The sequence below is a fragment of the Sinohyriopsis cumingii genome, unplaced genomic scaffold (genome assembly GCF_028554795.1).
Source record: "Sinohyriopsis cumingii isolate HCF-2022 unplaced genomic scaffold, ASM2855479v2 utg001621l, whole genome shotgun sequence".
Classification (NCBI taxonomy): domain Eukaryota; kingdom Metazoa; phylum Mollusca; class Bivalvia; order Unionida; family Unionidae; genus Sinohyriopsis; species Sinohyriopsis cumingii.
The window spans coordinates 1,024,139-1,049,521 of record NW_028316027.1 but is presented as its reverse complement, the minus strand read 5'-3'; the positions used below and the strand labels follow the sequence as shown (position 1 = coordinate 1,049,521).

At 34.8% G+C, this 25,383-nt stretch overlaps 1 protein-coding gene and 1 pseudogene across 2 annotated transcripts in view; both read right to left on the bottom strand.

The window, feature by feature from the left end:
• Positions 1–1,603: 1,603 nt before the first annotated feature.
• LOC149771869 (dual oxidase 1-like) lies at positions 1,604–6,351 on the bottom strand. The gene is made up of 4 exons (XM_089948113.1): positions 6,344–6,351; positions 3,955–3,981; positions 3,222–3,436; positions 1,604–1,848 (listed from the first exon to the last, which is right to left on the bottom strand). Exons 1-4 carry the CDS (start codon positions 6,349–6,351, stop codon positions 1,604–1,606), a joined length of 495 nt encoding a protein of 164 aa, XP_089804239.1.
• A 7-nt stretch (positions 6,352–6,358) lies between these two features.
• LOC149771868 (dual oxidase-like) overlaps positions 6,359–25,383 on the bottom strand; it is a 37,574-nt pseudogene continuing 18,549 nt past the window's right edge. Inside the window, exons 9-19 of the transcript XR_016418150.1 lie at positions 24,746–24,845; positions 22,897–23,078; positions 22,394–22,552; positions 19,453–19,571; positions 17,875–18,036; positions 16,716–16,820; positions 13,324–13,532; positions 12,242–12,427; positions 11,555–11,765; positions 10,957–11,050; positions 6,359–6,494 (exon numbers count right to left, since the gene is read on the bottom strand). The product of XR_016418150.1 is annotated as a dual oxidase-like (transcript). The remainder of the gene's footprint in view (positions 6,495–10,956; positions 11,051–11,554; positions 11,766–12,241; positions 12,428–13,323; positions 13,533–16,715; positions 16,821–17,874; positions 18,037–19,452; positions 19,572–22,393; positions 22,553–22,896; positions 23,079–24,745; positions 24,846–25,383) is intronic.

Sequence of the window (25,383 nt, the reverse complement as noted above, 5' to 3'; positions counted from 1 at the left end):
GATAATCGTTTTCTAAACAAGACTGAGATGGTACTTAAAGTGTCACTACACATGTACTAAATATTCATCACAATACATGTCGAGTTTCATCAGAACCGTCAAATGAGAATGTAGGTCCACATAACAAAGCTGCGCTGATTCGAGAATATATATGTTTATCTGACGCCACCGAGGGAGCTCAATAACAAATACATGCCAACAAGTACATTTTCTTCTATTTCCAGAGAATGATACACTTAAATGGGTTTCCAACTACCAAGAAAAAGACGACGAAGCAAATTATTTCATTTTTATATCCGTTTACTTTACTTCCTTCTGCCTTACTTCATTTCCTCCTCTTTAACTAACCTGTTTCACGTTATTCTACTTTCGTTGTTGCCAGCAATACTTTTATCATTCTGGCAATAATTTCCACAGTTGTGGGATGGTAATATAATATGAAAAATCACAAATCTATTGCGGTAAGTGTTTCACTGTACATGAGCGACACGGTGAAGTCAACGCTCGTTCTCTCATTTACTTGTATTCATGCTCCCATTGTGAGTGTATCCACACGATGATTTGCCAGTTCCTTTAAGAATACATACTTGATGAGGTGATGACACGTGATTTTATTGTTAGTTTTTGTACATTATATAATCAACTCACCAGTTATTGTCAACCATGCCCAATAATGGAAGGAAGCAAGGACGTCCGATCTGAAAAAACAACCTTGATAAACTAGAGAAAGCTGAAATTAATCGCGACAGTATAAAAGAAAGTGATGGCAAAGTCTTACAAATACAAACTTAATTTCGACTCAAAGAATAATGCAGACAATGAGGATTCACATAAATTTGATTGTAATCGCACCAGTACTATTGTTAGCAGGCTTCACATCATACTTTATGAGTTTAATGAGTACTTCATATAACATTTGGACGTTGCACATGAGCTGTGAATGTTTATATTTACGGTAGAGGCTCATTATAATTGTACAATACTTAGAACACCTACGGCCTGAAATATCCTGTGAACTGGCAGTCCATGTCCATGGATGCGTGTGTGGAGATGTGGTAGACGTTAATCCCGTGTCCCACACAATGAACAACTGAAACGTATGTGGAATAAATAGTTTACTATTGCATTGATAAATATATATAACAATTCAACATCATGAGAGAAACATGGATTTTCAAAACTATACTAGATAAAAAGGCATTTTTTCAAGATAAATTTAGCTCATTAATTCTTTCCATTTTAGTGAACAAATAGAAGAAATGAAGACACCGAAAAGATTTAATAAAGCAGAGTTTGATAAAAAGGAATGTTTTCAATTTTCGGCATGTTAGCACAACGCTGGTTCTACACTGCCGATTGCAAATAAATTGTAAAACTGTAAAGGGAAACACGACTAAATACACGGGAAGAAAACCTTTTCAAATAAACATTAATAAAAACAGTTAGGCTAAATATAAAATATGTATAAATATATTTCTTAGAATGTGCTAGTTTTCATTTCGGCTTCGGCACGTCCTGTCAAAATGGAAAAAGGTACAAGTTTAGAAATTTGGTGTATGCCAATAAGGTACCTTGAGCTTATATGGAATTGCGAAAAACTATATCAAAGAAACCAACCGGTGAATATCAGCGCTACTATAGCAATCAGTTTGTTCATGGCGTAAGCGGAGTCGAAGGGGATAAATCTGTGAAGGAACGTTTCTCTCAGGAAGGTGATTGTATTCCTGCTCATGGTGATTAGTAGAGTTGAGTACGTCCACATCATGACGCTGGCGGCACCACGTGTAACCGTAACACCGTAACCCGCTATGCGACGAAGGCCACCATGCTCAAGTTGAAAGGAATAATCTGCATATAAAAATTGCGATGTTAACAAAAGATGCATTCTCATGCCCTCTATACTATAACAAAAGATGCATTCTCATGCCCTCTATACTATTATTTGCATAACGATATTGAACTAAACTTTGGATTTTGAACTGTCATTAATTTCATTGATTTGCTTTTTCAACAGAGCCAAATTATGTGTTTAGCGGCCATCAATTTGGACCTGACGATCTCTAAAAATAAAGATGTTTGCGAAATTAAAGCTTACATTTTTCTATAATTATTACAAAACTTAAAACGTGGACATTTTAATCGGGTGATTCATTTATTTGGGCAATAATTAACGCAAGTTTGAATGTACTATCGATTGAAGGAATGCACAGTTCATCAATTATCTATGGGTAGTATTTGATTACTGCATACAATATTGTCCTGGTGGCTCGTGTATCTATGAGTATTATATGATTACTGCATTCAATATTGTCCTGGTGTCTCGTGTATTTTTATCAATTACTTGTGTTTACTATTTTATGGGATTTATGACTGAACGAGAGACAGCATGGGGCAAAACAATGTGTGCAATACCTACTCTGAATTTCACTTAATACTTATTGTTATAGTCAACATGAGAATAATTACGTTCACAATGTATACTGATAATAATTATGTAGCATGATAATCTGGAGATACTAGTATATTTTGTAAACTCGGCTAAGGTACCTGTAAAATATTGTGTGGCATATTTTGATTACCTTATCTGCTTTGATGGTAATCGAGTTTCACCTTATAAAATCGAGCTTGCATAACAACTGCACCCTTATGCCCATGTACTACAAACTGTAGTCAGTACGAGGAGCCTGTGGTCAATATAGCATGTGAAGTCTGAAACAAATGCTTTCATAAAAATATTTTCTTAAATGTTTCTTCTTCTTCTTCTCTCCCATCAGCAAGTCTCTACTGCAATGACCTTGAAGTTGTCTAATCAACCAGACAAGACGTACCGTATGCAATCGCGTATAAGTTGGATTCAACATCGTAAATCCAGATCTGTCGTCTCATAATAGATCTTGGTCGATGCAGCTTTCTACCATTACTCAATAGAACGAAAAACAAGACAGACACTTATATGCCTTCGCATAAGGCGTCGGCAGATAATGGCCTAAGTGTTTTGAACCTGAACCTGATTTACGATCAAGTATATACGGTATCGTCAGATCTGGCATTTAATGGTCATAGTATTACTAACGAAATACCTTCCTTATTGATATTCAAGCTTATTTTCTGTAAATATTATTCGTAACGGTCGTGCAGTACTTTCCCTGTCTTTGTATACTCATATTCATAGTTTACTAGCTTCATTTAAGAATAAATGTGAAAAGATTCAATTTGCTTACAGTGGGCTCTTTCTACAAAGATTCCTACGGTAATGAGAATGTAGATGGTAACCCAAAAGATCTGACGACGGTAGTTCTCTACCCAGTTGAAAAAAGCAAACTTTCTTTTCTCCCACTTTGTTTTCGGATGCTCTTTGTGCTTGGTTGTGATCGTCACCTGCGATTTCGTGAGGGATAACGCTGCATGTGATGAATCGTTGTTGTCAAAGCCACGGCTTAAAAACAAAATGATCTATCTAAGTTAACAAAATGCATGCAAACATAATTTGTGTGTGCATTTCTCTGACCAATCACTATCAGTTAATAGACACTTTCAAGCTTATATGTAAAGGAACTGAACTTAGTGGCAGCAAAATGCACGATGCAATATTAATCACTACATGATATTGGCTTGTTTAATAGGAAAAGATATATCTGATTTGTATTAAAATGAACAACGTACATTATGACCAAAGACAACAACAGTTCTAGGCAAGTCTTAAATACTTTATAGTGTTAAATGGCTTTATAATTTTAATTAAAAGTGAAAGGAATCTATCGCAACAGGCAATCTTTAGACATTTGTACTGAGGGTATCTAATTTACTAACTATTGGATGTATTTATTGCTCAATCTGGTTGTATACATTTCAGAGAGAGATGGATGAAAGGCTTGATTCTCAATATTTATGTGATTATGTTTTATTATATATTTAACTGTTTGAAACTCCAATGAAATGGAAGACAGAGCTTACGCGAATCCATCGATAAACGTCTTGCCTCTGGATTAGAATCTTTTGGCCAGATGTCCTGTTTTTCTTTCTCCTGAAAAGTACAACGATAAAAGATATGAAACTATTTTATAAGAGTAAACAAATGTCATTTGATAATTCGTTCGGTGATTTACATTTCTTTTAATATAGTATCTGAGGGTAAAATGAGATTACCACATATACGTGTTGATGCAAATGCCATGTGTGTCAACAAATCATATTTATTTATCTAAGTAACACAATCTACACAATGTTGTTGAATTAGATTAAATAGTTCTCTTCCAGAAATGAGTGTGAATAATTGTTTGCAGGTTTCATCCATATTTGAAAGGTTCATGATTTCAACCAACATTGATGGTATTAAAGTTGTAAAGTGAACAGTTGAAATCGTTACATATTTACTTTGTTTAACGTTCACAAAAGAAGAATTCAGTAGATTTGTAGCAGCAACGATTCTCTTGGCTCTTTGGCCAAGACTTCCATAAAACCTTACAAAACAAGCAAACAGCCACTTTAAACAAAGAGAAGGAAAAAAACACCACAATGACGAAATCTTCTACCTTAAAACGAGGCTTCTTTAAGCTTGTTTCTCAAGACATTTGTGAAGAATTTCAACAACCTATAGCTACAAAGAACACGTTCTATACAGGTATAATACAAAATTCAAATGACGTAAGATCAAGTGCCATTTGCAAGAGTACGGGTATATACAAACCAATTGCTGTACATCCGTTCTTCTGTTGGACAACATTATGTGTTTGGATATGTTTCATTACATCGTCTTTACTAGACTTTGGGAATTATTGCCATCTCGTGCAGAAGTTAAAATGACTGCAATTTCAATTGGACATATATACATTTGGGGAATTTATGTTAAGATTAGGCCCTAGGCAATTGAATCCACATCATGACATAAAAAAGGAAATAACTCTATGTACGAGTAACGATTGAAACGTTTTCGTTTCCTATTCGGGTGAAATGGGTATTATTATATATCACGTGTTGTGTTTCTTTTATATACCTCTTGGACAAAAGTGAGGTATGAAACCTACATATAAGCATGAACTGATGACGTGATGCACGGGACGATCTCACATATATGTGATATGAAGACGACAGAAATGTACGTAACAGTGATCACGAAAACAAAGTAGGGACAACAAATTGTCGCTCTTCACCATATTAATGTAAGACAAGCTCTTTTTTCTTCCAATGGACCTTAAATGAACATAAAATCTAAACTGCAATTTTTACAAAAATTTTATGCATATTGATTCAGCAGTTTTACAAGATATGGCCGATTAAGTACAAACATTCGTGTTGATATTCTAAGCTGTGGATGTTACCATGATCAATATATTTGTGAGGTGACTCAAATCTGGTTTAATTCATGTACATTCTTCATATGATTCGATGTTGCATAAAGTTTGTATGAGAACTATTAACAAAGCACGGGGAACAACGATGCTAAAATGAATATTCAATAGTGACAATGAATTCAGATGGTATGATACTGGACAAATCCGTTGATGATAATGTCACGTTTATTCAAACTACTTCAAAATATACAGAGCTACGACTTTAGGTCTTAAAGAGTGCAACTGAAAGGAAGTGAAAGCAACAATTTAAGTAAAATCAAGAACAATGCATTTATCTACACTACAAAGTGTAAATTTAAAGGACTCTTATAGGGCTGTGAATTAACAACCAAAAAATACTAAATGCCCTTTCAAAAGTAAAGAAATATAAAATGATACTGATAATTTCCAATATTCATTAATGTCCTCATGTAACACAATAATGCAATCTTCCATGACTTTAAATGAATTCACGAAAGTAAAATTTAATGTATTAATCCCAAACAGTCAATGAGGACATTATTAATTTAAATGAACATATGAAATAAATAGTTTCTATGTATTTTTCACACTGACCCTTCGGCTGAAGTCTTAAAAATGATGAGAAATATGTAGTATTCTGCTGTTCTGGCACAAAAGTAAATATTAGTATTTTAGTGCCTGATACTTTTGAGTCACACAACAACACGAAATCACATAACACCTTGAAATCACACAACATCACGAAGTCACACAACACCTTGAAATCACAACCTTGAAATTACACAACACCTTGAAATCACACAACACCAAGTAGTAGCACATTAACTCCATTTATTTCTCTTAACGAATGATGATAACACTTTATGTCGTGTTACTAGATAGCTACCCAGTATGTGTGTGTGTGTGTGTGTGTGTGAGAGAGAGAGAGAGAGAGAGAGAGTATATTCGTTACAGTTGAATTATGTTTTGTAAAAGATACAATTAGAAAATTATCTCTTACCGTCAAGTCTGAGAGTTGCATTCTCGAAAACCTTTTCATATTCGTCTTAGGCAAAGATTTGCTTAAATGTATCGAAACCCATAATGTCGGCGCTCCGAAGTCCAGCTTGGGAGTAGAGATTATCTATCAACATATTGACCTGGTCATCTCCAAGTTTGCCGTCGGACAGCTCCAATATCGACCTGGATACACGGAAACATACAACGTAAGTATGGTCCTGTCTGTCAAATTCATAATTAACCTCATCAAACATATCATCAGAACTGACAAGGGAATATACAGTGTTCAATACGGTTTTCACTATCTCAACCCTCCTTTATCTCTATAATGGGTGTGATGAAACCGAACAGTGAAACGTACAATATGCAGATTAGTTCTCCAAATTCCAAAAGAACATTTTCATTTTCATAGCTATTCCAATCCACAGCATGTAAGCTAGTAATCAAAGTTTCTTTACATTTGTAGTTCTGATAGATTTAAATGACTGGGATGATTTCGTACGTATTCAAGTAAACGCCAGTCAACATTTAATGGGCCACGAATGAGCTTTTGTATATATAAATGCAAAAAACTGACAACGAACAGTGCAAAACTAGTATCAAGCTAGCTTGAACGCTTTCGACTCTTTAATGAGCCTTTTTCAAAGTCAAATACAAAACATGGACAAGACAAATAAATAAAACAGTAAAACGGTTATGTTTGCGAAACTTTCTATGGCTGTTTCTACAGGAATTCAACCTTTTAACTATATTATGTGTCAACTAGTTTATTTCAGTTTGTTGCTAATACTGGAAAATATTTGTATTGACCTAGAAATTGATGAGCCAGAACGACATTATTTAGATCGTTGTGAAAATAAATGTTTCAGTTTAGTCATTTGTATATTATTTAATGTTCTCAAACATAACAAAATAACACATGCCAAATTACATGTCTGTAACAGCAAGCAATGCAGAAGAAGAGGAGTGTAGATGTCAGAGAGTTATGCATTTTGTTCTTATTTTTGTTTTAAATCTCGTACAGTGATTCAAAGACAATCAAAATCAAGTTTAAAGTCGTGAGACCAGTACTATCGGTATTTTTGAAAATTAATGAAAATCAAGTAGACTCTGCTCTGAAACATGGGCAAGAATGTAAATTTCCTTGAGGTCCAAACATTAACTGTATGATAATAATAATTAGTAATAATGAGGACTTTGTATAGCGCCTAATCTTTAGAAGCTCTAAGCACTTTGCAACATTAGACAACACCTATAAGATAAAAAAATATAATAATATTATTACAAAAACAAACACCATGAAATTAGAAAAACATTAAAATATAAAAACACATTCTGAGAATATTTCAGGTAGGAAACATTATTAGGTCTTTAAGCTTGTTCTTGCAGTCGAAATAGGTGAGTTCTGAGAGCCCTCTTGAATGTGATCTCTGTGTCTTTGTGTCTAAGTTCAGTGGGCAATTCATTCCACGTTGCTGGGCCCTGGTATGCAAAAGAACGCTGTCGATATGACTTTTTTTCATAGTGGAAATAATGAGTATACGATTGTCAGAAGAGGAGCGTAAGTATCTTGCTGGTGTGTAGAGATGGGTGAGATCGGATAGGTATGTTGGACTAGAGTCCGACAGTGAAACGTAGCACAGAGAACAAATTTTGTGTTTGATTCTGGATCGAATGGATAGCCAGTGTAGGGTACAGAGTAGCGGGGAGGTGTGCTCTGATTGTGGTACTCTAAGTATGATCCGAGCAGCTGTGTTGTGAACTTTTTGAAGTTTCTGGAGTAGATATTGAGATGAACCAGACAGAATTTAGTTACAATAGTCCAGTCTTGAAAGTACTAATGAACACACAAGAATTTTAGTGGCATCAACTGAAAGATATTTGCGAATTGAGCTGATGCGTCTCAGCTCAAGATATACAACCTGGCATGTGTTCATGACATGTTGATACAATGTGAGAGTACTGTCAAGAGTAACACCTAGGTTTCGTACTGATTGTGTGAATTTAATTGTTTTTGCGTTGCTGATATTTATTGTTTGAGGTAAAGGATGTAAATGAATAAGTCTTTGTGTTGTGATCAGAATGGCCTCAGTTTTATCATCATTCATCTGTAGCTTGTTCTATGTCATCTATGATTTCACATCAAAAATGCACCTCTCTACACCTTCGATGGTAGCATCAACTTCAGCTGGGTGGCTAGATTTGTATATTTGGGTGTCACTAGCGTACAATTGGTGAGACACTGGATGATGATCTATGACACTTGAGAGCGGCTGAGTGTACATAATGAAGAGAACAGGTCCAAGAAGAGACCCCTGTGGAACACCACAACATAGATCAACTGGGCTGGAGTGTATTCCATTTGCCGATGCAATTTGTGTCCTGTTGACCAAGTAGGACTTGAACCACAGTAAGGCTGTATCATGAATGCCAAATACATGTTGGAGACGGTGAAGTAATATATTATGGTCTATTGTGTCAAATGCTGCAGACAGATCAAGGAGGGTGAGGACTGTAATCTTTCCGCTATGCAACGCAGAGAGAATGTCATTAACTACGTTTAAAAGAGTAGTTTCAGTACTGTGGCAAGGGCCATATGCAGATTGTACATTGCTAAAAAGAATGTTTGAATTTAGATGAGATTCAAGCTGGGATAGAACAACCTTATCTAAGATTTTTCAAATGAATGGGAGATTAGAAACTGGGCGGTAGTTTTTTAAATCGTTAAGGTCTAGTGTTGGTTTCTTCAGCAGAGGCTTTAAAATCACAGTTTTGAAAAATGATGGGAATTCCCCGGATGAGAGAGAGGTATTAATAACATTATTTAGTGAAGGCAATACTAGATCTAAGCACTCAAGCAGCAGTGATGTTAGAATTGGATCAAGTTCACATGACTTTGGTGCACACTTCATCACGATTGTACGTACAAAGTCCATAGAGACAGGTTCAAATGCTGCTAATTGTTGCCGCTCAAATTCTGTATCCCATCTGTATGGTGACGACGAGTCAATTGAAATTGTGATGTCAAGCTTATCTCTAATGGTTTGTACTTTGTCACGGAAGAAATTTGCAAACATGTCCGGAAGGTCGACTGGAGCGAAGGTAGTTGGAAGTGGTGTTGATTTATTCCTTGACATTAGCTTGTTAGTAATCTCGAAGAGCTCTTTGCAGCTGGAACTTTCCATGATCTTAGTAGTGTAGTGGGCTGATTTCGCTGCATGGACTATATTTGTGACATTCGTCTTAGCGACTTCATAGATTTGCTTATGAACAATGAGACTGGTGGAAAGCCAGAGCCTCTCAGCTTTACGGCGGTCTCTTTTAGCAGTGAAAAGCTGGTACCTATCTCTGCTATACCATGGAGAACACTTTTGAATTGATACTCTGCACTTGGTAGCTGGGGCATGTTTGTCAAGCAATGAACGCAGACAGTTATCGATTAGCATACAAGTGGCCTGCAATGTCATGCTTGGCTATGACATACATTTTGTTTACATAAATTGGCACCACTTCACTGTCAAAAGGCGGACACAACATAAACAATACACTTCTCGGCTTAACAAAGTTTTCCTACTAAGAATGTGTTTAATCAATGTATGCAAACAAATAGTACATAGTAAATCTTTACAGTGTGGCAGACGCACTAGAGCCGGGTAACACATTTACTATCGGTATACGATAAGCGGGACACATATTGTGATCACAGATCGTAGATAAATGTCTCCAACAGTGGAGCAGTTTCGTTATAACTACCACGAATAGCAGAAAACTATAGACAGTGAAATGGGCATTAGCCTTTCGTCAAATTAACGATAACGATTATGAAACTGGTTGTTGTTATGCAAGCCGAAATAGTTTGTTATAATAGTGTTACGAGGCTGCTTAGTACATGACCAGCTACTCTCCCATGTAATTCTGAGAACTAGGTTGCTTTAAACCCACAAACAAAGCAATTTGTGTTGTTGTTTTTTAAAATTCAATTATGCAATGTTTTATGCCTAAATCTATTTGCGCAAATGTGGTACTTAATCATATATAATTAATATTGTGGCAAAAGTTAGACTCAAACCATTAACTATTGATTTTCAAGCAAATAACTTCAAACAACTAGTGTCCGGTACTATTATCATCATTACAAGTCAGGATACAGATTGATTTACTCTGTTCATTCGGTAAAACAGTGTAGATATATTGTATTATCTATCACTGCTTATGATGATGAGAACATAATGTTTATAATTTTGTTTGCTATAGAGATCTCCATGGAGCAGAACTCATTTTATCAGATATAAATGTTTGTTACATTTTCAGTCGTATTGACTTTCTTGACAACGTTTTATTGATGTATCTATGAACAGTAAGAAAGTAAGGAAAATGGTCTAGGTATTGTAACATTAAGGGGTGTATTTTATCTTTCAGACATATCAAAGAAACCACTCTAGGTCTGAAAATATCACTAATGCATAAAAATATATAGGTGCCTTTGTTCTCGTGCAATATTAAAGACAGTAAGGTTCTAGGGAGTTTTCGTTTTTCACAAAGGAGTAAGGAAATTGGTCCAGCACTGAAACTGTTATTTTATCAGTAAATTAAATCATACGTGTACGTTTGTGTATTTGTGCATATATACATGCAAGTGATCTACTTTATAATGTTTTCAAGGTCTGCCTTTGTCAAGTATCCTCTCCCCCTTAAGTCATTCATATTGAACAACAACTTTGTCTTCTCTTCAGCATTACCTGAGAAAGTAATAAAATGTCTGAATTGATCCCCAAACAAATACCGTGAACTGAATACTTGTAAACGACTTAGAAACTAACATAGCTGGAGACCGAAACTTTCTGCGGGAATTAATGTTGCTACTTTTAAGAATAATATCAATCTATGAAACTGAAATAACAAACTTCAACAAAATACAATTTTAATATCATGGATCTATTTGTCATACCCTGATATATATTTCCAACATGTGTCATTTATATCATCCAAGTACATTTCGGATTGTCTATTCTAGAGAGGGATGAGAAATACTATAATACATAATTAACATAATGCAATGAAAGATAATTATAGAAGTATTAAAATGTGATACAAGGTACGTTCTGTACGAAACGAAACACGAAACGAAGCACTGGCATATACCAAATATAAATATACAAAATATAAATATGCCAAATATAAATATACCAAATACAAATATACGACAAAAGCTTTGGAGCTGATATAAAAGAAGGTGTGTTTACCTCTGGCTAGTATCAGAAACACGTCCATGAATTCTTGAAAGCTGACAAAACCATTTTTATCTTTATCCGCTATGAGGAACATGTTTCTGACGAACGTAGAGTTGGGTCTTAGTCCTAGAGCATCGGCGAATTCGGTGCGAGTTAATTGAGTTATTGGGATGTCATTGGCTAATTTGGAGTCTAATTGAAGGTTTACTTCCTCTTGAGACTCCTACAAAACAATAGAAAACAGCAACCGTATGTACGGAAAGGTCCACATAACTTATATTTGTAGTTTGAAGTAAACAATATTGATCTTGAAAGCAATAACATAACAAGCCGGAAAAATAAATTATTCAGAGTGATACAATCCATTTTCAAGTGCTTTAAGATTATTTTTAGTGAAACAAAGTTTGAGAAAAAAAAGTTACATATATCCTGCGGTAAGAAATATTTTCCTTTCGAGTCCAGTCATTTCATGCGAAACCGTTGTCAACGTATTTTCCTCTAATTCAAAAACATCATCTCTTGAAGATAATAAATAAAACAAACGTTATCATCTAGAAAATTTAGATATTTCCTTAGTTTAGCTCAGTTTAAAACGTATTACCTCTTTTACTTTGATCTTACAACGAATGTGTGTAAATGGAAATTGAAAATGTATAAAACGGACAAAATCTTTCTTAATAAAATGATTGTGAAATATACCTGTAAGCACACCATTCTGAAAAAATTATCCAGTAACTTTTTCCTTGTTTCCTTTGTTTCTGCGTCTTTCAGTATCATGGCTTCAGAAAACCTGAGCCTTTTGCTGCTTACTCCGACCTCCTGCAGGAAACTTTCAAGCTTGCAGACAAACTTGTCTCTGTAACCTTCGTCTGCAAATCGAAGGATCTGTAAATATGTAAAGGATATAATGACTTTAATGTATGTATTAAAATAGTCCATATGCAAACCTATTTTACTTGTGGTTACAATAGTTTGAGGTATCAATATAGCAAACATTTTGTACCTATTAAATAGTGCCAATTTATCACAGTTAGTATATCTGATTGTGCGGATGTGATCTTCCCGCTAACTCTATGGCAAAGTAGAACATGAAAAAATGTTTTTTTTTTTAAATAAGGTCCAGGCACAAGGAAAATGTGCATACTATATCATAATTTTATTATGTCTATTTAAATTGAAAAGGAAAAATTGCTTGTCTTTAAACAATTCTGTTATGTGACATTATATAATAAGCAAACGCATACACTTATTTCAATCAATTAATGTCTTATGATATACAGAAATCTCTCGAAAAACAGTGACGGTAATATTGTATTTACTATAATTCATAGTTGAATGCCAATGTGACAAACAGTGCTTATAAAAGCGTTTTCGGTCATAACTATTTCCTCTTAACAGTATTCAAAAAAAATAAGTGAAATTTGTCAGTTTCGTTGGATGTAGTTTCCATTTGAAGTTACATAAAATAAGTGCTATCGAAACACGCGAAAGTTAGGGTATATTTAACTTATCAAATATTTCATGAAGAACAAAAACATCACCCAGCAAAACTGTAAACATTAGTCTCGTTCAAGTCACTATACACCAATGCTGTTGACGATTAAAGAAAAGTGTCTTTGAAATGTGAACTTAAGTTATTTCTATTACAGTCCTTGTGAATGGTTCACGAGAAATTGTTAACCCAACCTTTACATGTCAGGTCGAAGGGAAAATTCAAACTACCCCACAAACAAAAACTGGAATTGCTTGCTTGATTAAAATGAAGAATTTAACCATCTTACCAGATCTATTTCTCCTGTCACGCGAACGGATATAAGCGTTCTCTGTCTGTCGTCAGATTCAAGTATATGAATCTTCTCTGTATTTAGGCGCAAATCTATCAATCGTAGCGGCTTCTTGAGAATGTCCGTGATATGGATCTTCTTTCTGCCGAGGTTAAACTTGACCTTGATTTTTCTTTCACCTTCTTTAGGTCCCGTCCATTTGGTCACTGTGGAATCAAATTGTTAAGCATGGGAAATTTTCAAGATGTAGTCATTAGCCACTCTAAATATGGAAATGAAGGCAACTTGATGCAGAAATACTTCTTTGAACAATACGTTCTCAACGGTACTTCAATCATCCTGCCTTTTGAATCTCTTTCTGATGTTGCAATTCATAGTCTTCACAACAGCATAAATACATTTAAAGATCCACGTTCAAACCAAGACATTAGCAAGGCATGTGGTTCCAGATGAGAGTAACCTTATGACATTTAAGGAGGCCGCTCAACTGTTATTGCTACATTTGTCAAATATAGTGATCGATTTGTTCCAAGCATCATATTTCCTACAAAAAGTGGGGACAAATATATCTTTAGTAATGGACTTGTTCCTCTACTAAATTGTGTGAGTAACTTGTTAAACATTGTTATACCTTGCATTCGTATAACTATTTTACTACCAACAGCCTAATTAATCATGTTCTATCTGCCTTAACACCTAAATATAAGCTCTTTTACAGTTGTATGGTGTTGTTAATGACTTCTGCAAGAAACACAGCGATGCGAATGATATTAAGTGGTATGTTATGATATTAATAATACTTTCGACACATTCTGGTATGACAGTATCCTCTAGAAAATACGAAGTATAGGAATCGGTGGTAGATTATTGATATGGTTAAAAAATATATTTTTGATAGGACTCCAAATGCTGTTATATAATGTTGCATTTCAGATGAGCACCTTGTCATAGCTTTTCTTTGTCAAGGATCTACTCAGACCAACTTTTAATTCTAATTTATTATACTGAACTCAACCAACAATAAAGGTATTTGCTGATGATAAATTCTTGTCAATAATTGTGGAAAATCCAGCTTTGGCTGCTTGTGATTTACAAGACATAGAAAAGTTCAACATATGGTCCGATTCATAGTTAGTACAGTTTAATCCTAACTAAACTAAATCAATGACCACATTAAAAAACTATATGGGTAAATTAGCCACTATATATAATGAATAATACAGATTCTAGGTATGTGAGTTCCTATAAACAGCTTAGCTTAAATCTTGATAAAGCTCCGTCTCAGCACAGTCAACGCTGGAAATAATCACCAAACCATTGAAACCAATTCTAATCTGAACCTTGAATGAACATTATTTGATTTTCCTTATATCGAGTAGACAGCAGTGCTTACAAAACAGCAATCAATATGAAAAAGGTGAAATACAAACAAAAATAAATTGAAGCATAAATAATCGTGTCTTAGAAAAAAAAAAGAAATTGCGTATTGGCTAAAAGGAAAGTTTAGTCATATGCTAGAATTTTAGAAGAAACATAATTAAAAAGGCTTTCAATGAGACGCTTCAAACATACAACTATATAACGATAAACACTTTGTTTCAAAATGTACTGTAGCTTGACCCGTGTTTACATGATAATAAATGTGTAGGTTTGTAATTGACTAAATGCAGACAGATATCAGTTCTTCGTTCAAGGAATGATATGACTTTGGGTATTGTCCCATTAGAGGCCAGGATAAACCTTTCATATATTAATTTACACTTGAATTGTGGTCTAGATCTGGTTTTGTTGTAATACTGCATAAGTGAGAGATTAATACAACTTTTATATTCAAGAATGTTTCTACGTTGTAGCTCATTAAGCAATTATTGTTCGAAAAACCATTCGTCATTAGACAATAATTGTTCATATGGTGGAGCAGAGACATCAATGCATTTTCGTTTAGACTGCATCAAATATTGAGCTTTTATGAGCCATACAATAGAACATTGTTGTATATTCATATACTTGCAATCCCACGAGTCCAACGAGGACATAATATGCTTTGTCCATAAGCATGAGTTTTGTATAAATAGTATCTATTTTTATCGCATATTATCAAAGTTGAACTTAGAAACCATTTAGTACCCTCCTCTTTTCCAGATAGGGCTAGTATTTTCAGATTTTGTCAATAAGGGGGTAGAGCGTTGCTTGTGCTAATAATTCTGGTAGATTACTGACTAATACAATGAAGTATTTTATGAACAATTATGTTTGAAGATTTAGGTAGCTTCTGTTGCGTATATATACACTCCTTGCTTGCATACATCAGGCGCTTTACTGAAATTTTGGTGTTATTGATTACAGCAGTTTACACACATTATGCCAATTTTTATTTAATTATTAATTTTCTCGTTTGGAGTTAGAAATAGAAACAAATGCGAAATCAGGAAAACGGCGGAACATTAACCAAAGGTTCAATTAGAGTGTTCTGAAAATCAAAATGACAAATCACTAGATCACACATATTTTGAGGCGTCTTGCTCTCGTGCACCAATCAAGAAAACAATGCGGCTGATTTCAATTTCACTCTCTTTTTCGCTTTCAAATCTGCAAGTATCGAAAATAGAGAACTTATTTCTAATTTATTTCGTCAGAAGTATACGATCGTAATTTGTTTAGAATTGCATAGAATTCAAGTATAAATTCCCCCAAAACGTAGGGATGTGATGCCCATCGATTACTACGACTGCTGTGAAGAAAACCAATGAAGATGAAGAAATGAATTTGACATACCACCTTTCTAGTTATCTTTTGCCAGCATTGCATTAGCTCATGAGAGAGTTTGGATTGTTGTAGCTAGTGATGTGTCTGGAGCCGTGCCAAATAACTGACTTCGGGCGTGTGTGTGTGTGTGTGTGTGTTTGTTTGCTTGTGTGCGTGTGCGTGCTTGTGTGTGTCCCCCAGATGTTTTGTATAGTGTGCTATGTACGTTTGTGAGAACTTAAGTGGCTTTATGAGTTAATTTATTTTTCTTATATATATATATATATATATATATATATATATATATATATATCTTTATTGTTCTTGTTTGATTTGTTTAGTAAGAACCGAAAAGACTTATATTTATAAATCTTTCAGTACATTGTCAAGTACATTGTGTTGATTTATCGGATGTGGATGGAATGGACAGTGTTATGAAAAGTCGGTGGGTAGTGGTGGTAGTGGAAGATAACATAATTTAGCCGCAACCTTTGATGGAAAGCTTCTGAATACGGGTTATTTAGTGTTATGTAGGGACCGGTAACGATATAAAGAACAGAGAACCGGAAATTGCATTTCGCTGTGAAAGGCAAGTCTAAAATGGATCTTTAGGTAAGTGATAGAGAAATATAATTCACTCTTACACTGAAAGGTGTTAGGGTCATCGTCGTTTTTAAGGAACACCCGTCTTGCGGCCTGCAGCTTCCTCTGACGACATTTAGCCAGCACGATAAGGACTCCAATAGCAACTGCACGTATATAATAAAACTGATGTATCAAATGTAAGAAATCCGAAAAAAATTCATACAGGCAACAAAGGAAGAGTACAGTTTTGATATACAAGCTTGCAAGTGTCTACATAAATATCGTTAGAGTAGTGAAATCCTGAAAAAGTTGTTTCATATTTGGGAAGATACATATTTGCAGTTAAATAATTTATCCAAAATAAATGTAAATGTGTTACAACAAAATGCTATTTCTGGTCGTTAGTATCCTTCATCTAGTTTTATAATAATAATAATAATAATAATAATGATAATAATGATAATAAAGTAACAATAATGTATTATTATTATTATTATTATTATTATTGTTGTTGTTGTTGTTGTTGTATGTTTGTGTTCTTCTGAGTAGAATTTGGGGTAGTGATAGATTTTCGGATTTCTATAAATATATTATGGATACAACTTTATATCGTACATGGTTCCTGCAAATAAATTATCTAAAACTATAAGAAGAACCAAATATAACGAGTACTTTCGTCAGTTGCATGAAATAAAATAGAAACCTCAGATTCAGCAGGCGTATATAGTTTGTCTACTTATGCGAGAAATGATGCTAACTTGTTGTCAAGTAAGAGAAACTCGAAGGAAACCGACGGTATAACGTGTTTTCTACCCAAAATATGACAACCAGAACTCATGCGACCAGACAAATAAGTAACCGAATGACTGATAACCTATCTAAATAAAATAACTAACTGGATGAATTGCTGCTGATCTACTAGCATATTAAATAACTGGCTGACACATTAGTCAATTGATAGCATAACTATTAATCTAGATATATACCTACCTAAATATATACCCACTCATCTATTTAGCTATCAACGAATACCCACCCATCTATTTAGCTAACTATCAAGGAAACAAGGAATCGAAACTTTCAAAAGAGATATCAACATGTATTATTTTTCTCAACCTAATAACAACCTAAAAATAAAATAATCTAATGCTCATATCGGTCGTTGCGTAACAGCGAGTAAACAAATAAATGAAACGTGATACATGGGCGCTCACTTACTGGGTATACAGAACCCGAGTCCAACAAAGGTGAGAGCGAAGGACACTTCACTTCCAGAGAAATAGTCGTAGTGTTGTAGAGGGGTGCATTTCTCGATTACTTCAGTTCCATTCAACGTCTCGTTTCCGTCAGCAACTAGCTGTTTGGGCTGTGGACAGGGACCTACGTTACAAGGAAACATGTAAGTTGCGATGTATATATGAATATATACATACATAAATGCATACATACATACATATATACATAAACGCATACATACATACATACATACATACATACATACATACATACATACATACTGAGATGACAGTAATATTAAATTCATATGCCTATTAATATTCTAAGCATCCAGTATCTGAGCATAACGGTATTTCGACAAACGTGGCTGACCCATAAAGTTTAAACTCGTATGCAATTAACTCCATGCATAATCTTGGCCCAGTTATTAATGACACCAACATATAGAATCGATAAAACAGGTATGATTAACGATAAATTTATTCAGTTGTGATCATGACACAAGTGGATAAGGACCCAGTCATGTTCGTAGAATTAAAAAATCTGTACATAAGGATCTACAACTAAGATCTCAAAATGCACCCATACGGAAATACCTGTCTCCCCCTTTCACACTCTAATCGCCCATATATATATATATATATATATATATATATATATATATATATATATATATATATATATATATATATATATATATATATATATATATATGGGCGTTTGTTGTGTTTGTGTGTCCATTAGTGTGTGTGTGTTGTTTTTGCGGGTTTAAAATGATTCTCAAGGTAACATAGGCTATACATGGTGGCCAGGATAATCGGTGGAGGAAAAAACCCCGTTAAGATCAACCGACCGACGGGAAAATACTAATTAGCTTTGTCACATACCCACATTGGCAAGCACGAGATTCGAGCTCACGCTGACAGAGGTTAGATGTCAGTGATTCAAGGCAAACGCTTAATACCACTTGAATTGCCATTAACAATTTCAGTGAATTTTTATGCCGCAACGAGAAATTGGGTTGCAAAAGTTATCATTGGCCCGACTACTCTACACTGATAAAGTTTATTTGCGCCTTTGCAGAAATACAGAGGAAATCATTATTGTAGTTTTACAAAAATTATGAAGTGCAAAGGATGTATTTAATATTTTACATCCAGAACGTTAGTATTTATCAAGTATATATCGATTTAAAGTACACGATATCTGTGCATTTCGCCGCACAGGTGGCACAGTAGTTAGAGCGTCCGCCTCTGATGCGGAAGTCGCGAGTTCGAACCCTGGTCAAGTCATACCAACAAGTTAGATAAATGGTACATCACTATAAACTGCCACGCCGCAGACAGTGTAGCAATATGACTGAAAAATTGTTAAAGCTACGTTGAAAATCCAAAATCACACACACACACACACACACACGCGCGCACACACACACACACACACACACTGTACGATTCACTAAGTGTAACTTGCATGAACATACAGTGGAAACATCTAAATATGTTGAAGCTGACGATTCAAGGATAATAATATAAATCCTCGTCTTATGTCAGTACTCACTATCGGTTAATAAGAACGGGTTTCGTTGTATATTGTTGGGTCCAATACGCGTCACCTTGGTTACTATGTCATAAATGGTAACATTTCTTATTTCTTCTATTTCCTCTTCTGTGAATAGCCTGATAATAAAAGGATGACTATGTTATGGTCGGCATGAGACGTAGAGATGACAATGTTTATTAAACATATTATATTTTAAACAAACTGCCTCTTTTGGTGTATGCATAGCTAAGAGATCGAATGATTTCGATTTATTTGCTATGTCCTCAAACAGGGGACATGTGGTGAAAAATAAAAGTTAGGAGAGTCGGTAATCAAGTAACATAATTTATCCAGATGAGTATGTGGAATAATAGGTGCATAAGTGTTTCATGGTTCCATCCGTATAGAGGTGCAATAAATTAGTTGAAAATCCAACATTTCTCTGTAAAGTATGCAATACAAACCAAAGATACTATCCCATCTTAGCATAGCTACATAAGATAATCCAAATATATGAGTACATCTTAGTAAAGAGAGCAAAGGTTGTTGTTGTTGTTGTTGTTGTAGGGTTTAACGCCATTTTTCACCACACGATTGGCATTAAATGGCGGCCAGTATAAATGGTGGAGGAAGAACCCTGGAAACCCCTGAAAGAACCACCGACACAACGAAAAGCTACTGGTAAGCTTTCTCACGTACCCAAATTTGCCGAACCTGAGACTCGAATCCACGCAGTTCTAGTCTCGGATTCGGCTAATGTGGGTATGTGAGAAAGCTTGCCAGTAGCTTCTCGTTGGTCAGTGGTTCTTTCCGGGGGTTCTCCCGGATTCTTGCTCCACTATTAATACTGGCCGCCATGTATAGCCTATCGTGTGCTGAAAAATGGTGTTAAACCTGACAACAACAACAACAAATCCACGCAGGCAGAGGTGAGACGGCAGTGATCCGTAACGGTCAGTGCTTTAGACCACTCGGTCACTCGGGGCCCCTGATAGCAAAGATAATGCAAATATATGAGTAAAACTAGTAAAGATAGCAAAGGTAATACAAATATATGAGTAAACCTTAGTAAAGAAACCAAAGGTAATTCAAAGATATGAGTAAACCTTAGGAAAGAAATCAAAGGTAATCCAAAGATATGAGTAAACCTTATGAAAAATAGCAAAGGAAATCCAAATATATTAGTAAACGTTAGGAAAGATAGCAAAGGAAATCCAAATATATGAGTAAACCTTAGGAAAGATAGCAAAGGAAATCTAAATATATGAGTAAACCTTATGAAAGATAGCAAAGGAAATCCAAATATATGAGTAAACCTTAGGAAAGATAGCAAAGGAAATCCAAATATATGAGTAAACCTTATGAAAGATACCAAAGGAAATCCAAAGATATGAGTACACCTTATGAAAGACAGCAAAGGAAATCCAAAGATATGAGTAAACCTTATGAAAGATAGCAAAGAAAATCCAAATATATGAGTAAACCTTAGTAAAGATAGCTAGGGTAATCCAAATATTTGAATAAATCTTAGCAAAGATAGCAAAGGGAATCCAAAGATATGAGTAAACCTTAGGAAAGATATGAAAGGAAATCCAAAGATATGAATAAACCTCAGTGAAGAAAACAAAGGTAATCCAAAGATATGAATAAATCTTAGTAAGCATAACAAAGGTAATCCAATAATATGAATAAAGTCAATACAAAAGTATAGCTGTTCCAAAAGATCATGTGGAATATTCACAATAAAATTCCTTTACGATCTCAACGATATACAGCTGCATGCTAAGTTTAACTGACATTCAACAATATTAGTTACAATAATACTGAGGAAACACAATCCAGCAGTTCAGTCTTGGTTATAACAATACTGAAGAAATACAAGCCAGAAAGTCCGTCTTTGTTAAAATAACGCTGAGGAAACGCAAACCAGAGGGTCAAACAGTCTTGTATTTAACCTCTGTAGATGATGTCGTTAGAAGTTGGAAATCAAATTCGATCAGGGGCACATAAATAACAAGCAGCAAGCTAAATTGGGTTGCAATACAGCAAACCTTGATAAATGTACGTTGTGGAAAGCAAAGTCAGGAAGACAAAATGTTTGAGTAACGGACAAGACGAACGGCACTATATTATTACTTACGCCATCTTCATTGAACGAGGCTCTAATTAACATTAACAATTATTATTCAGATTTGTATTGTAATACAAACAAACAGCGGATAGAACGTAATATAGTAGAAGAAACGTCGCTAACAACACGGAAATTGTGGAGTAAAAAAAGAGTATGCGTAAGTAGCGATATCAGATTCAAACTACATTGAGTGGTTAAAAAATGGCACACGATATCCTCAGCGACAGTAAAGAATGTGGAATGCTTGCCAGCGGCCATATGTGATACTAAACCAAAAAGTTAAGAAACGCCAACACAAAAAATTCAAAATAATTTAAATAAAACGGCACGGAAAACTATACGGTGATATTGTGAGACGAACGACTAGTAAATACTCTGGTGACAGTACATTACGAGAACAACGCCTAATTGGCGAGAAAGGCATTTGATAAGCAATCTACTTTTTGAAAACGAAAGTGTATCACTGGGCTTTGCAAAATTAATGACACCAAAATTGTAAATTAAGTTGACATAATCACTGTTTTTCATTGTGTGTATGTTTAGTACAAATTTTGCAAAGGTTACGGCCATGCACAAACATCTCAGAAAGGTGTGAAGTCTAAAACAATAAACTGATAGCCAAGATTCAAACTTTCGGTTTAAAAGATTCAAGTCTTATAGCCTGATATTCTATCTTTACATCGATAATCAGTCAATAATGGAAATGTACAACGTATATCTTTTACAAATAAAGATAATTCGCAAATTTAATTTATAACAGTGAAATACGCATTTTGGTACATTGGTTTAACAACACTATATCGACACAAGTGATAAAATAAAGCTTACCCGTTCTTGATGTTTTCAAACCAAAATCTGTCACCATTTCTGATCCTCAGGAACTGGTCTAAGGTGATAGTACGAAAAGTGTCTCCCATACCCTGGAAATAGGTCCACGTTATCCGGTTTTGATGCATTTCCGTACACCCGACGTAAGTTTTCGATTGGCTGGGAATGTTATACAAGATTGCTTCAAAATTAAAATATCTTTGTTATTGTCAACTTAATTTTGGCAGAGTACACGTCAGAGGCGAACTTGTGCATGTGTGTCATTGTTGTATTAATTCTTTACGATGTTATTTTACTACGAGTACATTAAAATAAATAAAATAATGACACCACCTTAGAACTTATATCGGCACACTACAATCTAGATTTAATGCAGTAAAGACAATACAAAATGCCAATATATTTATGATTAAACAGTGAACAGATCCAATTACATTATTCTATAACTATCACACTTGTCCATTCCTATCTTGAATGTATGACTGACAAAAGTAGATAAGTACCCCTTGCATATACAAGCTCCCATTATACATGGAAGTGTTGATTTCCTCCCAAGTTTGTCTCCTAGGTAACCCATATGCCTCCCGGATTGTGTTATAGTCAGATAGTCCATGATCTCGCGCCCGTTGGATGTTGATAGCTACCAGGTCACGCCGAGAAAACTTTAGGGGGCCAAACAAATGTTCTAAAAAGAAGAAATGAAGATTTACAGGTAGTAGTATATCAATTATAACATTTCTAATTATATTCTTATTACTTAGGGTCAAGAAACATTTTGTACCATATTAACGTACAACAGGTAACCTCATCCAGTACTACCCTACCAGTAAATGCATGCTTCACCAGAATTGACTTTAACGTTAAGTAGACACGCAATCACCCGATGCGCGGTTCTCCAAAATATAAACAAAAGCCCCATTACGGTGTCTCCTCAAATATTATGCTTCTACATCATGCACGATTCAGGATATGCAGATAGTAAAACACTGACCTACATGCCTTTTGTGTACCCAAAGCCGTATGTTTTATTTCCTCCCAAAATGGACGAAGTGGGAAACCAACGAACGCAAACAAATTTGAAACATTCACCCTCCGAAAGGAAAAAAAAAACGTCGTCAAATTATATTGCTTATAAGCTTTGTCACTGTCTTGCAAAGCTTCTCTCCAACTTCCATCTCTCTCTCTCTCAACCACTACAGCTTAACCACGCATTCTTTCCAATACCTTCCCTAGAGGAGCTACCGATTGAGTCGAACACCAACGATCAACTTAAAATGTACACTGAAGGAAATAAATCAGATTGTGCAGTATTAAAAAATATTTAATTTGATAATGACTTTAACATTGCTCTGAAAGGCATATCGTTCCGTACACCTAAGATTTGAGAGACACGTTAGTTAGTCAGGGCAAAGTTAAAACCATTCTCAAATAAAAGAACAGTTGGGAAATCAAGGCCTTGTGAAGCATATCTGCAAGTAGAATCACGGATAAAAAGTTCAACATTCAGAAGCAGTCTATAACATCCAACACAGATAATTTGATTTACGTCATTCAGTGCAATATATGCCGCATCCAATATGTCTAAAGACACATTGCAATAAAACACGGACAACCCCTAGTGGTGGAATATTTATATTCCCTGGGCTACACTTTCAATGATTCAGTCCTCACAGGAGTCAAACATAATATCAAAACGGGGCACATAAAATATGAAATCGAAAGAAATATGTTGCATTTTAACAGATGCAAACATTCAAGCCCAGCGGAATCAATCAAGTAGATTCCATGTGTGCAACACACTACGCTAAGATAACTATACATGTAAAAGCTACAAACATAAATAAATTCAGCTATAATTAGCTGTCTCAAACTCCTGATCTCAAATTCTATGAATTCCATAAACAAATTCAAATATAAAAATTGCATACTTTTTATTTTATTTTAATTTTAGTCAAACCACAACTTTGTATCATTACTTTAGAACAAAACTTGCGTTGGTCATAATTGTTTGACATTTCAACAAAGTACCGTATTCGGGATAAACATTGAACTAGAGAGTTGTAGACCACCTGATCGACGGCGCAAACATTATATTGCTGCCGTACTGGCTTATATCATCAGTTAGATTCCTTTGTTCTAATTATATCGTTTCTGTAAATATCTAGAGCCAAACATCATATATAGTCTGTAAATCATTTTGTTTCGTTCAAGTCTCATTTGTGTAATCGTCCTCAGTAGCTTGGTCCCTTTGTGAAAAGAATAGTTTTATATAGTTGTATTTCCAGAGCGATCGGATCGCTTTTACACAGCTGTTAGTACTCTATCTATCTATCTCTCTTTATATATATATACTTCTCAGATCTGGAACTACAATATGGTCCTCTCTCTCCGACAGTGTAGAAGCCATGCCCATCAATACCTCATCAAAAGCATTTTGTTCTGATAGAAATTCCTGCCAAAGAATACTATATGTTTATTCAGAAAATAAACATTCACACTTTGGCGTTGAGTTATTATTAATGAATCTATTTATATTTTCTACACACTGATCAACCTATCATATTATCAATAGTACTAACTTTGCATACATTATGTCTAAATTACAGGTTATAATAGTGGAGATAGTGTACCCGAATGAGAGCATAGAGCTTATGAAAAGGATTAAATTAAATTTGCGAGATAAAACAAAACAGTGAAGGAAGCAAATACACTTCGAACTCAATTAGAGTAGTGATACATATCAGATACGCATCTGATATATAACCGGAAACCTACAATGTCAAGGATGACACCACTTGGCAACGATAGATAAAGCTCCCTTTTTTCAAGTGTCTGGGACTTAAGTGACTGCAATTTCAATGTAGATAGACACTTTGGTAATAAAACATCTAGGCGCAAAAGTGTACAACTATTTTTTAAAAAATAGCGAGTTTGAAATTCGCTGTCGTGCGCAAATCAATTGAGCAGTATATTGTGAATATTTTATGATG